Here is a 13,366-nt window from a genome sequence, read left to right on the forward strand (position 1 = left end):
AAGGGCGGGGCAAGAGACAGGAAGTGCGTTTTGATTGGTGGAGGCGCCGCCGGGACGAAATAAGCGGGAGCGGGAGGGGATTCAAATCGAGGCTGGGGGGGGGGGGGGGGGGTTTGAAAGGAAGGAAGGTTGCCATGACAGCGGGGCACAGCGGGCCTCGAAGAACGCAAACCAGCCGGCACTCAGATTTTCCAGTCTTATTTAATAAATAAACATATATTGACACTTCGATGATTGCAGTCGCAGGGATGGTAGGCAGGGAGGCCAGTCTGGGCAGCCTGCTGGGGCTCTCCGCAGCTAGCTGCCCTGGCTCCTCCTTTTCTCCAGGTCAGCCAACAAGTCCACGATCTCTGTGGAACACGAGGCCAGCGTTAGCACAAACAAAGTGCTTTTGGTGCCTGCAAACCTGTGGTTTACCCAGCCAGGCCTGCACCGACCCCAGTGATGGAGAACCTTCCCCATTTACCCGAGTTTGCAATTAATTGCTCTTGTGCCATGCCAAAAGAGCGGGCCTGGCTGTGTGTGGTGTGGATAAATCCTGCTGTGTGAACAGGGTGTATGAGGAGACCGTAAGCAGGAAGGGCTACAAAAGGAAACCTGCTCTTGGGAGACCTGGTGGCGTCAGCAGGACGAGGGGTGATCCCAAAAGACAAAACTGGGCAAAACCCGATGGAAAACAAGGGGCAGATTCGGCACTGAGGCGGCTGACTGACTGAGGGACCCGTGGGGCACGTGTCCAGGACACTCACGCTCAGCAGATGGGCGCTGGAATGGATCGAAGGCCCGACACTGGTTGATGACTTTCTCCAGCTCTTCTGGACAATCTTCTCCCACTGGCTCCTGGTACTGGTGGTCACAGATTTTGTCTCTGATCTCCTGGAGAGAGCAGCCTAAGTGAAACAAGGACATCAGGAGGCGTGGAGGCTTACCAAAGCCATCCTGCAGCCTCCTCCATGGAGAAGCTGGCAGAGGGGGCACCCAAACTGTGTCAGCAATGAGCTGCCCCCATCTTTGCCGTGACACCGCTGAGCCCCACTGAAACAGGATGTCTTAATGCTTCAATGCATAGAAACAACAAACAGAGACAGCGTTTCTTGCATTCTTGTGGTTTAACCATGTGCAGAAGCCGTGAAGACGTTATACAGACCCAAGCACTGGGACCCACGTACTATGGGATGCTCCAGCAGCTGAGCTTTTACACAGGGCCATAGACAACTTCTGACTCACCTTCAAATGGGATTTTGGAGGTTGCAATCTCCCACAGCACGACCCCGAAGCTGGAAAAAGACAAGCAAGAGTTTCTCAGCGTTCATCCTACCACGTCATCCTCCTTTCTGACGGAGAGGGCTGGGGGCTACGCCTCATAATAATGTTTGATTAAACCTGGCCTCCATCCACAGCTTGACAGCTTGACATCTGCCCACTGGCATCGCACCCGGGAGGGCTTGTGGGGCAGACATACCTGTATATCTCACAGGACCTCTTGTAGGGGCAATAGACATCCATCAGGTTCTCGGGGGCAATGTAAGCCAACATACAGACTTGGTTCAAGTTCTTCTTATTGACTTTTCTCTTGATGGAAGACTCTGTTTCACACAGCTCGAATCCTGACAGCTGTTTGCAAAAGTTAGATTGAGAAAGGGGGAGGCGTTAGAAATGTAAAGTTGGTCACCGGTTCTCAGCTCAACTTTTGTGGCCACATTTCTTCTTCCTTTTCTAACGTGCACGGTTGGCAGCTAAATGCAACCTCGCCACCCCCCCGCTCCTACCTCTAGAGCTTCTCCAGGCATGGTCCTTACCTTCACACAGTAATCCCCAGCCACCAGGAACTTGCTGCTGCAGATGCAGCCGTGCAGTCGGGACTTCTCCTCCGTCTGGTGCAACCTGCAGCCAGCCAGAAACAAGAGCAGTGTGTGCTGTGTTGAGCCAACCTCTGCCTTGGGGTGCAGCAACGCGTGCAGGTGGCTCCCCGGACGGCCTGCCACCGATTTGGAGCTCACCTGTAAAGGCCCCTGGCAGCTCCCAGGGCCATCCGAATGCGGACTTCCCAGGAGAGATGCTGTTGCTTGGTCAGCACCTCCCGCAGCGTGCCGTGCTTGCAGTACTCCATGACGATGGAGAAGCAGGGGATCCCATCTGATGCAGAAAAATGCATGCTGAGGGGGCAGCTGGCCCCAGGACAGCCACAGACCACCTCATGTCAGGAGAGCTCCCAGGCACAAACCACGGTAAGCCAGTGCAGGTTCTGCTGGGTAGAACTGGCTGGATGTCTCTGTTTTTGGGGGATCTGAATAATGCTTTAGTTCTTTACAGCAGAGACCTGCCTCATCCCTGCAAGAGCCTCAGCAGAGATGGGGGAAGCAGCCTCTCAGGCATGCCCCTTTGTGTCACCTCAAGCTGTCTGCCACCAGCTAGCACTAGGGACAGGCAGGGAAGCAAGAGGAAGCCCTAAATGGCACACCCCGTACCTTTCTCCTCAATGCAGATCCCATACATGCGCAGAATGTTTGGAGACTCAAACTTCTTCAGGGTCTGAATCTCCTTCTCAAAGATGTCTCTCACCTTCCTACAGAAAGGAACAGCACAGTGAGGTCGTGGAGTCATAGAAAGGTTTGAGTGGGAAGGGACCCTAAAGGCCGTCTGTTCCCAGCCCTGCACTGAGCAGGGACACGCACAGCTCCATCAGCGCTCAGCTCCCTGACCTTGGCTGTGTGCAGGGATGGGTGCAGCTCTGTGTGCAGCCTGTGCCCCACTGCCCTGAGCGCGAACGATTTCTTCCTTAGCTCCAGTCCAAACCTCCCCTTTTGGTTTGAACCGTTTCCCCCTGTCCTATCACAACAGACCCCACTAAAGAATCTTCTTTCTTCCAGCCCCTTTAGATTCTGAAAGGTCCCCAGGGCAAGATACGTTGTGCCATTCTCCCAACCGCACTGCCCTGCGCTGCTCCAACTCACACTGTGTCGGTGGTCAGCGGCCTCTTGAAGGTTTTGATGGCGACTGGGTACTTGAGATACTCTCCCTCATAGAGGTCGTAGCGCTCAGTGTCCTGCAGGTGCCTGCGGAAGGTGAGCTGGTCCCGCTCGATCTCAGTGATGGCTTCCCTTTTGCCAACATTGACCTTCTTCAAGCCTGCTCACGCCGCACCAGGAGGAATGAGGCACAAATCAGGCAGGGCCGGGGGAAAGCCAGCGACTCTGTGGCTTAGCAAAGCCTTTTACAGGAGCGTTTGTCCTTTCTAAAAGGGACATGGAGGGCAGATCTCTTTGTGACTCCAACTTACTGTCCATCACACGCACGATTTTGTTCAGCTCGCCTTGCATCCAGTCCACCTTGCTCTCCATGCACTGACTGCCCATGTGCATCTCCCAGGCCTCATCTTCAGGCTCTTTGGTACCTGGGGTAAGACAGATAGGCGCAGAGATGGGCTGGGTGAAGTGCAGCACTGGCACTGGCAGTTTTTCTGGTCCCTTTGGCTTTCCCCAGCCATTGCCATCAGGCTGAAGCTGGGCTGGGGTGGGCTGCCAGCTCCCAGCCAACCTCCGGTCTTGGGGAAGGGACACACTAAATGCACACTTACTTGCAATAACCTGGTCCAGGAAAGCCTTGTCATCCCTCAGATCCTCAGCATCTTGCCTGCGACAGATCTTTGTCTGGAAGGCCTCCAGCAACGCCTGCTTCTGCTCTGCTTGTAGCAGCAGCGAGAGCCCTTGGGCGATGTCCTCCAGGCTCCTGTTCACCCAAACAAACTCCTCTCCGCTGCTGCGGGCACTCAGGAACTTTTGGATCCAGCTGGTCTGGCTGTATTTTATCACCAGCTTCTGGGCTTCCCCCAGCACCTGGAGCAGCTTGGTCAGCATTTGCTCTTCGTGGTGGGAGATCTGCCAAGATGGCTGAGCCTGCAGGACCCGCACGGGCCCCAGCAGGATGTGGATGCGCTCCACGAGGCGCTGGCACTGGTGCTTGCAGCACCTGACGTGCTCAAACTGGCTGTGGATGGCATGGGCGATGGAGAAGACCTTCTCTATGATGTCCATGCTTTCAGCCAAGGGCTTGGCTGATGGGGACGTGGGGCAGCGGCGTCTGCTGGAGGTGACCCTTGGGCAGTGCTCACAGGTACAGCGTGGATCTTCCTCACCTTAGCTGTCAAGGAACAGCCTTAACATGGCACAACACCCCACAGCCCTCACCTCCCCAACGGCTGCTCTGGCATTTGTGTAGGTTGGAGTGGACACGTGTGAACAAAGGCACTGGTAGCGGTGGTACCGTTACACCAACCATCACAGAGTATCCCAAGATGGGAGGACTGAAGGGTCCAACTGCTGGGGCATTTTGGCTTGTTTCATGTGAATTAAAGCAGGAGCAGCCAGAGCAGGATCCGCGATCTCCCAGTAGCATCCCCCAGCTGTGCTCCCCAGCATTACCACCCAGATAACAGTTTTTTCCTACGTTTAGGCAGCCCCAACTTCATGTTATCTCCTCTCCCCCCAGGGAACCTTTGCTAAATGAAAGCAAAGAGTGCAGCTTACCCAGCCCCGTTCTGCTCACCTCCTCCTCGGCCGTCTCTCAGACTGGAGAGAAACCAGGGACGCAGGGGTTTATAGGGTGCTTTCCCAGCAGCGGAAGCTGCATTGTGCAATGTGGAACCACCGTCACAGGAAAGCGGCTCCAGCTGACGGAGGATGGTGCAGAGGCACACAGTGCCCCTCCATGCAGGATTGGGGTGCTGGAAGGAGGAACCCCCCACAGGAGGCACTTTGGGAAAGCAGGGTAGGGAGGTGTCTGTGCCCCCTGCGTCGATGCTGCCGTTCCAACCCTTTTTGCCACACGGCTTTCCCAGGGCTTGGTACCAAAAATCCCAGCCCTGCAGGGGGGCTGTGTGGCAGGGAGCAGCAGCCCCCAGCCCCAATTCCAGCCCGACCACGCAGCCCTCCCCTCTCTCAGCCCATCCATCGTCAGAGGAAGCGGGTTACAGGTGAGGAAAGCAATGCCTGCCCCTACCGGGAGGGCAGGAAGCTTCGCAGGCCAATTTTCGGAAGCTCGGGGCCGCATGTGACACCCATTGCCCAACTTCGGGGAAGTGGCCCCAGGGCCTTTCCAGTGACAGAGGGCTGGCTGTCACACAGCTGATGGGAAGCATCTCCCTCTCTGCCACAGCTCTGCTTTTCTCAGTGGCCCCAGCCAGCACTGGGAGGTGGGAAAGGTGATGGCAAGGGACGGTGACCTCGAGAGCCCCCCCAGAGCCAGGCCCTCGGGGAACAATTGGAATGGATCATCTTTTAGGTCTTTTCCAACCTTGGTGATTCTATGATTCCATGAAAGGTTTTATTTTTCAAAATATACAGTTTATTTACAATTGCCATGTCTACAGTCGTACGTAATAGCTTCATTCCAAACCTTTAAATATCTGCAGTAAACATTAGAAAAAAAAAAATAATAATAATAATCACAGGATCAGCCCAAAAAAACAAACCAAAAAAAAGGCATCTTTTAGCAATTCCATTCATTGGAGTTTAAGTTTCAAGTAGCTGAGGACCACACGAATGCAAAGTCAAACAGACCTGGCAGGGAGATGGGAGCGCTGGTTAGAGAAAGGCCAAGGCCAGCCCTGCCAGACGCCCGCCTGGCACCGCAGGGCAGGGGAAGCCCGCTGCACGGGCAGGCAGCGCGGGTTTGGTTTGATTTCCCTCGGTTATTTTGCCTCCCCCCTCCCCACAGGCAACCCGAGAGGTTGGAGCCCCCGGGTGGGAGTTGGGCGCAGTGCAGCGGGCGGCTCAGGGAGGCACTGAGAGGCGGGGGTGCGGGGTGTAGCAGGAGGGGCTCGAGGCAGCCGGCACTTCATCCTCCAGGCACAGAGGTGCCCGCTCATCAGTGCCTTCAATGGGAAGAGCTGGAGCCCCAGCAGCCTCCTCCGGCCCCCTCCCCACCTCCATACCCCCCGGCTCCACCGGCAGCACCGAGGGGATGGAGCGGCCCCACGACGGGCGACGGAGAGGGACAAGGGGGACGGTGCCGATCCTCGGCAGCACAGTGTTCTGAGCCCTCACGGCCCTGAGCACGGTCGGCTGAGCGCCGGGGCCATCAGTCCTCTTTCTCAAAGGTCTCTTCGGGGATGAGCGTCCGGAAGGGGTGATCCCAGAAGCGGGTGGTGATGCCGAAGCCTGCAGGGGAGGCGAGAGAGCGCTCAGCGCGCGGCACCGCTGGACGGCGCTAAGCAGGGCTGCGCCACCGGGACAGAGGGAGCCGGGGCAGGGAGCCGTTACAGCCCGAGCCCCGCAGGGCCCCACCGCGTGGCCGGGACGCAAATGTCACCCGGCTCGGTGATGACACCAGAGCGGGGCGGTCCTTTACGGGATTGACGGCGCGTCACCCGGCCCCAGGGCAACAAGCAAGGGCGAGGAGGAAGAGCAGAGGGAACAACGAGAGGAGCCGGCTGGGATGATAGCTTATCTGGACGGGGTGCTTTCTCCTTGGAAACCGGGCAAAGGGCAGGTTGAGCAAGGGGAAGGTGTGGGGCAGAGCAAGGGAAGCCTCACCCTGCACCTGCCAATGGTGCCACGAGGAGGGCTGGGCACGGTGTGCCATTGCCTGATGGCAAGATGGGCATGGAGCAGGGCTCCCACAGAGGGGCACTTTGTCACAGGCACCCCCACGCCGTGCCGAACCCAACGGAGCGTTCCCAACCTCTGTGCCCATTCCCAAGCCAGAAAGGCACAGCACAGCACAGCAACGTGGCGCTACCTGACTTCTGGTGCTCAAAGTGGTGCTTGACGTGGTACGCCTTCAGCCCGTACAGGTAGGTGCCTTCCTTCGGCGAGCCATAGTGCAGGTAGTAGTGCATCATGTCGTACACCACGTAGCCACACAGCCCTCCCACAAACACAGACAGCCCCAGCACCTCGGGCAGCAGCAGCCGCAGCACGCCGTAGAAGAAGGCCATGACCAGCGAGGCCGGCACCGGGGGGAAGACCAGGCGGGAGCTGTCAAAGGGGGACTGGAAGCGGAGAGAGACGGTGGGATGGCGAGCTCCTCGCTCACCCCAAAGCCTCCCTGAGAGCTGGAAGCATCCATCCCACAAGCAGCGCCGTCCCCACACGTGGCGAAGCCGCCCCCAGGAACCCTCCCACCCTAAATGCATCCTAAGCAAGGCACCATCTCCAAGGGGGCAGACGTAGCCCCCAGTGAAGCTAGAGGGAGCCCGCTGCTTTCCAAGTCTTGCAAGCCGGGCTCGTGGTTTAACTCAGCTGCTCCAAGCTCATCCTCTGGCATTAGCAAAGGCCAAGGGCACCCCGAGAGGAGCAGAAGCTCTGCCGCTCACCTTGTGGTGCTGCCCGTGCAGCAGGAAATGCAGGGTGATGAGATAGTAGTTACTAGCGGGTGGCTTCATGTGGAAGACAAAGCGATGGATGAGGTACTCTAGCAGGGACCACAGGAACATCCCCAGGAGGAAGATGAAGGGGAAGCAGTGTTTGTGCACGGGGATGGAGTACTCTACACAATGAGACATGCAGCAGTCAGCGAGGCGGGTGGATTCGCATGCTTCTATCCATGGCCATCCTGATGCCAGCAGCCTGGTGAAGCTCGCCTCTCCCCCCACTTGTTTGGTTCCCCTCAATTTGTGCTCTTTGGGGTAGGAGCCGATGCCAGCTGGGACTGCAAGCATGTCCTTACAGAGCAGCTTTCCCCACCCAAACAGGCAGCACGACCCGACGGACACAGGCAGCGCTTGTGACAGTGGAACAGAGCCGCTGCTGTGTTTTTGTTTGGCAGAGAATACAGCTGTCGGGCACTTTCCCCCGCAGAGCATTTTTCCACCACCTCCTCCTTTTGCTGCCAGCAAACCCTGCGTCCTCCCTCGCAAAATTCACCCCGTGCTCACTGGCAAAATTCCCCCAGATCCAAGCACTGTGTGGCAATGGGAAGAAAACCCCCTGTGGGCAGCGAGACGCCCGGTGCGCAGCCCATCACCCTGCACGGGGAGGCAGGAAGCACAGCTGGGAACGCAAAAAGGGATGGAAAGAGAATGGGGAGGAACAAAAGGATGCGTGACGGATTTATTCCAGCCCAGGACAGAGGCAGGGAAGCCAGAACATCAAAACCTGCTCTGATTTTGGGCACCGAGCGAGGCAGCTGGCACAGGGTGGCACCCGCAGCGGGGCCAACAACAAAGCTGTCACCCAGCTGCCCACTGCCCGCTGCCGGGGCTGCACACAGTGGTGGATTCAGGGGGAGGTGCTGGTTGAACAAGCTGTGCTCTGTGCGAGGCCAGTGGTGTGAGAGCCGTGTTTGTTCACCCAGCCCCAGCGTCAGGGCAGTGGGTGGCGGCGCAGGGGGACACGGCCATCGGTGAGCAGCGGGGCTTCATTTTGAGTATGGAGGAAGGGAGGCAGCTCGGGGCTGTGCCTGCTGCCCTGGGCAGCCCGCTCTGCGCCCACCGCTCTCTGGGGCGGCAGCTCCCTCTAGGAACAAACCTCAAACAGACAGGCAGGGGAGCAAGGCGAGCTCAGCCAGCACGGGTGGCTGCGTGCAGGGCAGTGCTGGGGGCTGCGGGGACTGGGGACGGACTGCGCTCATGCAGGCGTGCGCTGAAGGCCGGGGACGGGTCGTACCTGCGGTGAAGGAGGAGAAGAGCCTGGTGTTGCCCTGCGCCAGAGCTGTGTAGCTGAGCCAGCTGAGGTAGAACACCACCGGGGTCCACACCAGGAACACCACGTACCTATGGGGAGAGGGGATGGGTCAGGGGGGCGGACCCATGTATCTGCACACCTCCACCCTCCCTCCGCCACCCCAGGATGCTCACCACGCCGTCTTGGAGAGGGCCTCAATAAAATCCGAGTGGAAGAGGCGGATGGGCCGATCCACGGGCTGGTGCACCCACTCATCATACTTCTCCCCCAGGTAGCCCACCTGCCACAGCAAGGGCTTCCGCCAGTCCACCAGGTCCTGGGGGCACAGGGCTGTTGGTTAGCTCCCTCCCTCGTCCCCTTCCCGATAGTACCCACAATCTGGGGGGACTCATGGAATCATTAAGGCTGGGAAAGGCCTCAGATCCCCAGGTCCAACCCTGCTCCACCCCGCCGTGCCCACATCCCTCAGTGCCACATCCCCGTGGCTCTGGGGCACCTCCAGGGACAGTGACTCCCATCCTTTGGCAGCTGTGCCGCTGCCTGTGGAGTCTGGATAGGGATGGATGTGGTCACCCACCAGGGCAATGACCCCAGGATGTGTGGGAATGGATGTAGATGCTCCACACCAGCAGAACTTCCGAGCAAAATCTCATTTTGGGACACATGCAAAGGAAAACATTCTCTTTTAAAGGCAATCGGTGGCAAAATATTCATAGTGAACAAAGGGTTTCCTGTTGGTCAAATAAAGATAAAGGCTGGTGCTCCCCAAAGAGCGCTTGGCACAGCAGCCACGCGGTGCAACGAGAGGCATCCAAAGGCACCTTGGGGACAGGGAGAAACCCTGGGACACCGAGCTCTCAGTCTGCCCAGCCAGGACATCCCTTATATGTCAGCAAAAAGGGAAAAACAAATGATAAATGAATAGAAATAATAATAATAACAAAAAAGCAAACAGTGCGAGGCGTGGTGTAGCAGCACGTCCTGCTTCTACAGGCAAAGCTGCTGTCAAAGAAAGGCACCGGCGCCCACAGAGGAGCCTTCCAGAGTGGCTGCTCCTGGGCCATAAAGGCAGCGCTGTGTGCAGGGCAAAGGGCAGAGTACGGCCTCACCGTGCCCACGTCCACCGGCTTGCAGCGGGGATCCAGCCGTGGGGCTGCAGCGTCCAGTGGCTTCTCGGCCTTGGGGCAGCTCTGCAATGAGAAAGCGATGGTTTGGGGGTGCTGGGGAAGCTCAGGGTCGCCGCAGTCGATAGAGACCACCACCACATCTCGTCCAACTGCCCGCCTGCCGCAGCACTGCATGCTCACCACGTCCCCATGAACCACATCCATGTGTTTCTGCAATGCGCGCACACACACCAGGCTGCTGTTACGGCTGGAGGGCACTGCGGTGTTTGGGACATCGAGGCACACGAGGGCCGGGGACACAAGGACGGAGAAAAAGGGGGAATCCCCCCCACGTGGCTTTGCCCACCACCGTGGTGGCACCTCCATCCCTCCGTGCTTCTGGGTGCCGACGCACCTTTCCCCTGCCTCGTCACCTCGGTTACCCATTAACCAGCCATAGGTTTTCCCCAGATGGTTGGGACACGTGGGACGGTCCCCACACAGGGACACGAGTGGAGGTGACACGGCCCCAGCGGTGCCTCGGCGGGCAGCCAGGGCTTTATGGAGCCCTCGTGATGCTGACGCGGGGCCGTTGACCGACCCACTGCCAGTGGGACAAGGTGACACCCGGGCCGGGCAGCAGAACCGAGCGGGAAGACCTTCAGCTTTAGGCGTCTTGAGTCTTCCCGCTTGGTTCTGCCGGACGGAGACCCGGAGAGTTTCAGCCGAAGGGGAGGCGGCGGCGGGGCTGCGCCGTGGGCGACGCTGCTGCTGCCTCTGACGCGGCGCAGGGCGAACAGGTCCTGCCGGAGCCGTGATGTAAGGCAGGGAAAGTCGCGCCCGCCTACGGAGCGCCGCCGCCCTGCACCTCGCCCCGACCGCGGGCGGCCCTGCTGGGAAGCGAAGGAAGGTTGCGCTGCGTTTCCACCGCGCGGCACCCAGCGATGCTCCCGTGCCCGCGACCCCTGTCGGCCTTATGGGGCGCGGACACCCCAAGCTCACCCCACGGTGCCCGCGTCACCATCCCGCCTTCAGGCCGTGAATCACAGGGCGGTGAGATGCGGATGCGAGGTGACACGGCCCATAAAACGCGGGTTTAAAAAAAAAAAAAAAAAAGATAATAATAAAAAGCAGGGCCCTTTTTATTACAACACCTCCCAGCAGGTGAGCGCCTACGTACGCTGAGCTCACACGGCGCCGGGAGATGCGCGGTGACTCACGGCAGCGTCGCGCAGCCCCGCGGAGCTCTGATGAAAGCCCCATTGCTCAAATTGCCGGCTAATTATACGATCCGGTTCCCCCCCAGCGAAGCTGCTGAACCCCGCCGTCTCGCGGAGCTAATTGCCGTTCCTCGCTTTCATCTGTGCTGCGCTCCGTGCGCGCACTTCGGCCACGGAAATGGGGACGGGTGATTCAGCCCCCGATAGCCGCCCACCCGCCGGGGGCTGCCCCGGACCCACACGCTCCATAATTAAGCCGGGCTCTCGTTTAATAAACTCGCATTCCTATGGGACGTCCTGCGGCACAGCACCTCCTCCAAATCCACACCGGGGCCGCGTCCGCTCCAAACCAACCCTGAGCATCGCCAAGGGCGCACGCCGGCCCCAGCAGGGCTGCTCTCACCCCGGTGCCACCGCCATCCAGGACGCGTTATCCGGTGCCAGGCAGCGCGCGATCCCCTCGCCTGGTGTTATCGCACCGGTATTTGCCTTCGCGCAGCGGCACAGAACCCGTTTGGTCGGTACCGGCGCTCGGCCGAACCTGTCGGGCTTGTTGTGGAGGCCGCGTCCCAACAAAGGCGCTGCCATCGCCGGGCTTTGGGGCTGCAAGAGCCGAACAAAGCTGTGTCTGTGCGGGGCCGGAGAGCAAACAGCGCCGGGAAGCACCGCCGGTCATCGACCCCGCGGCACTGGGCGTTCAGTCAACGCACACCGCTGCAGCAGCAGCGCTCCTACAGCCCACAGCCCGCCCCACACACCCCAACAGCCCGGCTGCGGTGCTGGCACCCCACCCCCCGCTCGCCGTCCGCCGCCCCCCCCCCCCCCCCCCCCGGAGCCTGGGTGTGCCCCAGACCTTTGCACCACAGGTGCTGGGCGCTCCACACGCACCCTGCATCACGTCCCAAGCCTTCGTGGCCCTGAGCGCCACACGCAGCTCAGCCCCATAGACAGGGACACGGGGCGCCCCATAGACGCCGCACAGCTCTCGAGGTGCCCTGCAGATGCTGCACAGCTCATTTCACCCCGGACACCTGCAGGCACCGTGCAGCTCCATCCCACGCTCACGGGACCCAGCTGCCCCACAGACCCCATGCTGCCCACTCCAACCCTGGGGCACCCTATAGGCCCATTGCACATCAGCTCGCTCACCCAGCACACCCTATGGATCCCATTCTCCCCGACTCTTGAGGCAACCTACAGACCCCGTATCTCCTATGCCACCCTCATGACACCCTACAACCCCTTTAGTGTCAAACCCAACTCTGGGTCACCTTATGGATCCCCACCCCCCCTTAGAACTCACTACAGACCCCGTACCCCTCATCCCACCCGGCACACCCTACTGACCCCAGACTTCCCAAACATTCCCAGCACACCCTAGTGGATCCTATACTTCCTACCCAACTTCCACACTACCCTACAGACACCACGGCGTCCATCCCAACCCTGGGGCACCCTGCAGACTCCATACATCCCAACTCACACCCAGCACATCCTACAGACCCTAAACTTCCTACCCTGCTTCCGGGGCACCACATGGACCCCACAGCACTGAGCCCAGCTCCAAGGCACCCTACAGACCCCACACCGCTCCCCCCCCCCCCCGGACCTCCCCCACCCCCCGCCCCGCTCCCACCATACCCCGCACACCCCACACCTCCAACGCTGCTCCCAACGCACCCTCCAAACCCCGCACCCCTCCGGCCCAACTCCGGCACGCCCAACGGACTCCGCACCCCCACCCCGCTCCCGTTGCACCGGACGGCTCCCGCAGCCCGCAGCCCGCTACCTGCTCGTCCCGCAGCTCGCCCACGTAGTACTGCTCGAGCCAGCGCCGGGCGTTGGCCGAGTGCCGGTGCGGGGGCCCGTCTAACGCGGTGCTCACGTCGGTGCCCGCTCGGCTCCGCAGCAGCCGCTCGCCGCCGGGATGCAGCCGCACGAAGGCGCTCAGGTCGTACAGACGGCGGCGGCACCGCACCAGGCACTCGCCCCGCGCGCAGCGATCCCGCACCTCCGCGGCGCTGAAGGAGCGCGGCGCCGCCATGGCCCCCGCCCGGCCCCGGCCCCGGCCCCGCCGCGCTCTGCCGCCACCTGCGCGCCCGCGCCGCTCATTAGGCGGGGAGGCCACGCCCCTCCCGCGCGCCCATTGGGTGGGGGGTGGAAAACGGGGAGGGGCTTGCGGAGGGTGGCCCCGCCCACCCGGCAGGTGCGGGGTTGCAGAACGGAGGGCTGGGGGAGCGGGGGGCGATGCGGCGCCTCTGAGAAATGGGGGCTATGGGGTGAGCGGCACCCTGCGCCAGTCTGGAAGACTTCAGAGAGCGGTGAGGCACTGGAACAGGCTGCCCAAGGAGGCTGTGGATGCAGGGATCCAAGGCCAGGCTGGATGTGGCTCTGGGCAGCCTGGGCTGCTGGTTGG

General features: G+C 60.3%; 2 protein-coding genes across 3 annotated transcripts; both read right to left on the reverse strand.

The window, feature by feature from the left end:
- Nucleotides 1-231: 231 nt before the first annotated feature.
- Nucleotides 232-4,558, reverse strand: MLKL (mixed lineage kinase domain like pseudokinase). Its single transcript, XM_042886113.1, has 11 exons — nucleotides 4,527-4,558; nucleotides 3,578-4,140; nucleotides 3,281-3,394; nucleotides 2,955-3,129; nucleotides 2,469-2,566; nucleotides 2,001-2,136; nucleotides 1,800-1,884; nucleotides 1,463-1,614; nucleotides 1,228-1,277; nucleotides 750-890; nucleotides 232-350 (listed from the first exon to the last, which is right to left on the reverse strand). Exons 2-11 carry the CDS (start codon nucleotides 4,032-4,034, stop codon nucleotides 298-300), a joined length of 1,461 nt encoding a protein of 486 aa, XP_042742047.1. The 5' UTR covers nucleotides 4,035-4,140; nucleotides 4,527-4,558; the 3' UTR covers nucleotides 232-297.
- A 762-nt stretch (nucleotides 4,559-5,320) lies between these two features.
- Nucleotides 5,321-12,994, reverse strand: FA2H (fatty acid 2-hydroxylase). 2 transcript variants are annotated; one of them, XM_042886162.1, is made up of 7 exons: nucleotides 12,740-12,994; nucleotides 9,734-9,814; nucleotides 8,798-8,940; nucleotides 8,607-8,713; nucleotides 7,316-7,488; nucleotides 6,739-6,991; nucleotides 5,321-6,158 (listed from the first exon to the last, which is right to left on the reverse strand). In XM_042886162.1, the coding sequence occupies exons 1-7, from the start codon at nucleotides 12,992-12,994 to the stop codon at nucleotides 6,079-6,081; spliced, it is 1,092 nt and encodes a 363-aa protein (XP_042742096.1). In that variant the 3' UTR covers nucleotides 5,321-6,078. The 2 variants fall into 2 exon arrangements, with proteins under 2 accessions (XP_042742096.1, XP_042742097.1); XM_042886163.1 differs by lacking the exon at nucleotides 12,740-12,994 and adding an exon at nucleotides 9,932-10,401.
- Nucleotides 12,995-13,366: the final 372 nt, after the last annotated feature.

This window comes from Lagopus leucura, unplaced genomic scaffold, assembly GCF_019238085.1.
Source record: "Lagopus leucura isolate 7727_CA_CO unplaced genomic scaffold, USGS_WTPT01 Super-Scaffold_100054, whole genome shotgun sequence".
Taxonomy (NCBI): domain Eukaryota; kingdom Metazoa; phylum Chordata; class Aves; order Galliformes; family Phasianidae; genus Lagopus; species Lagopus leucura.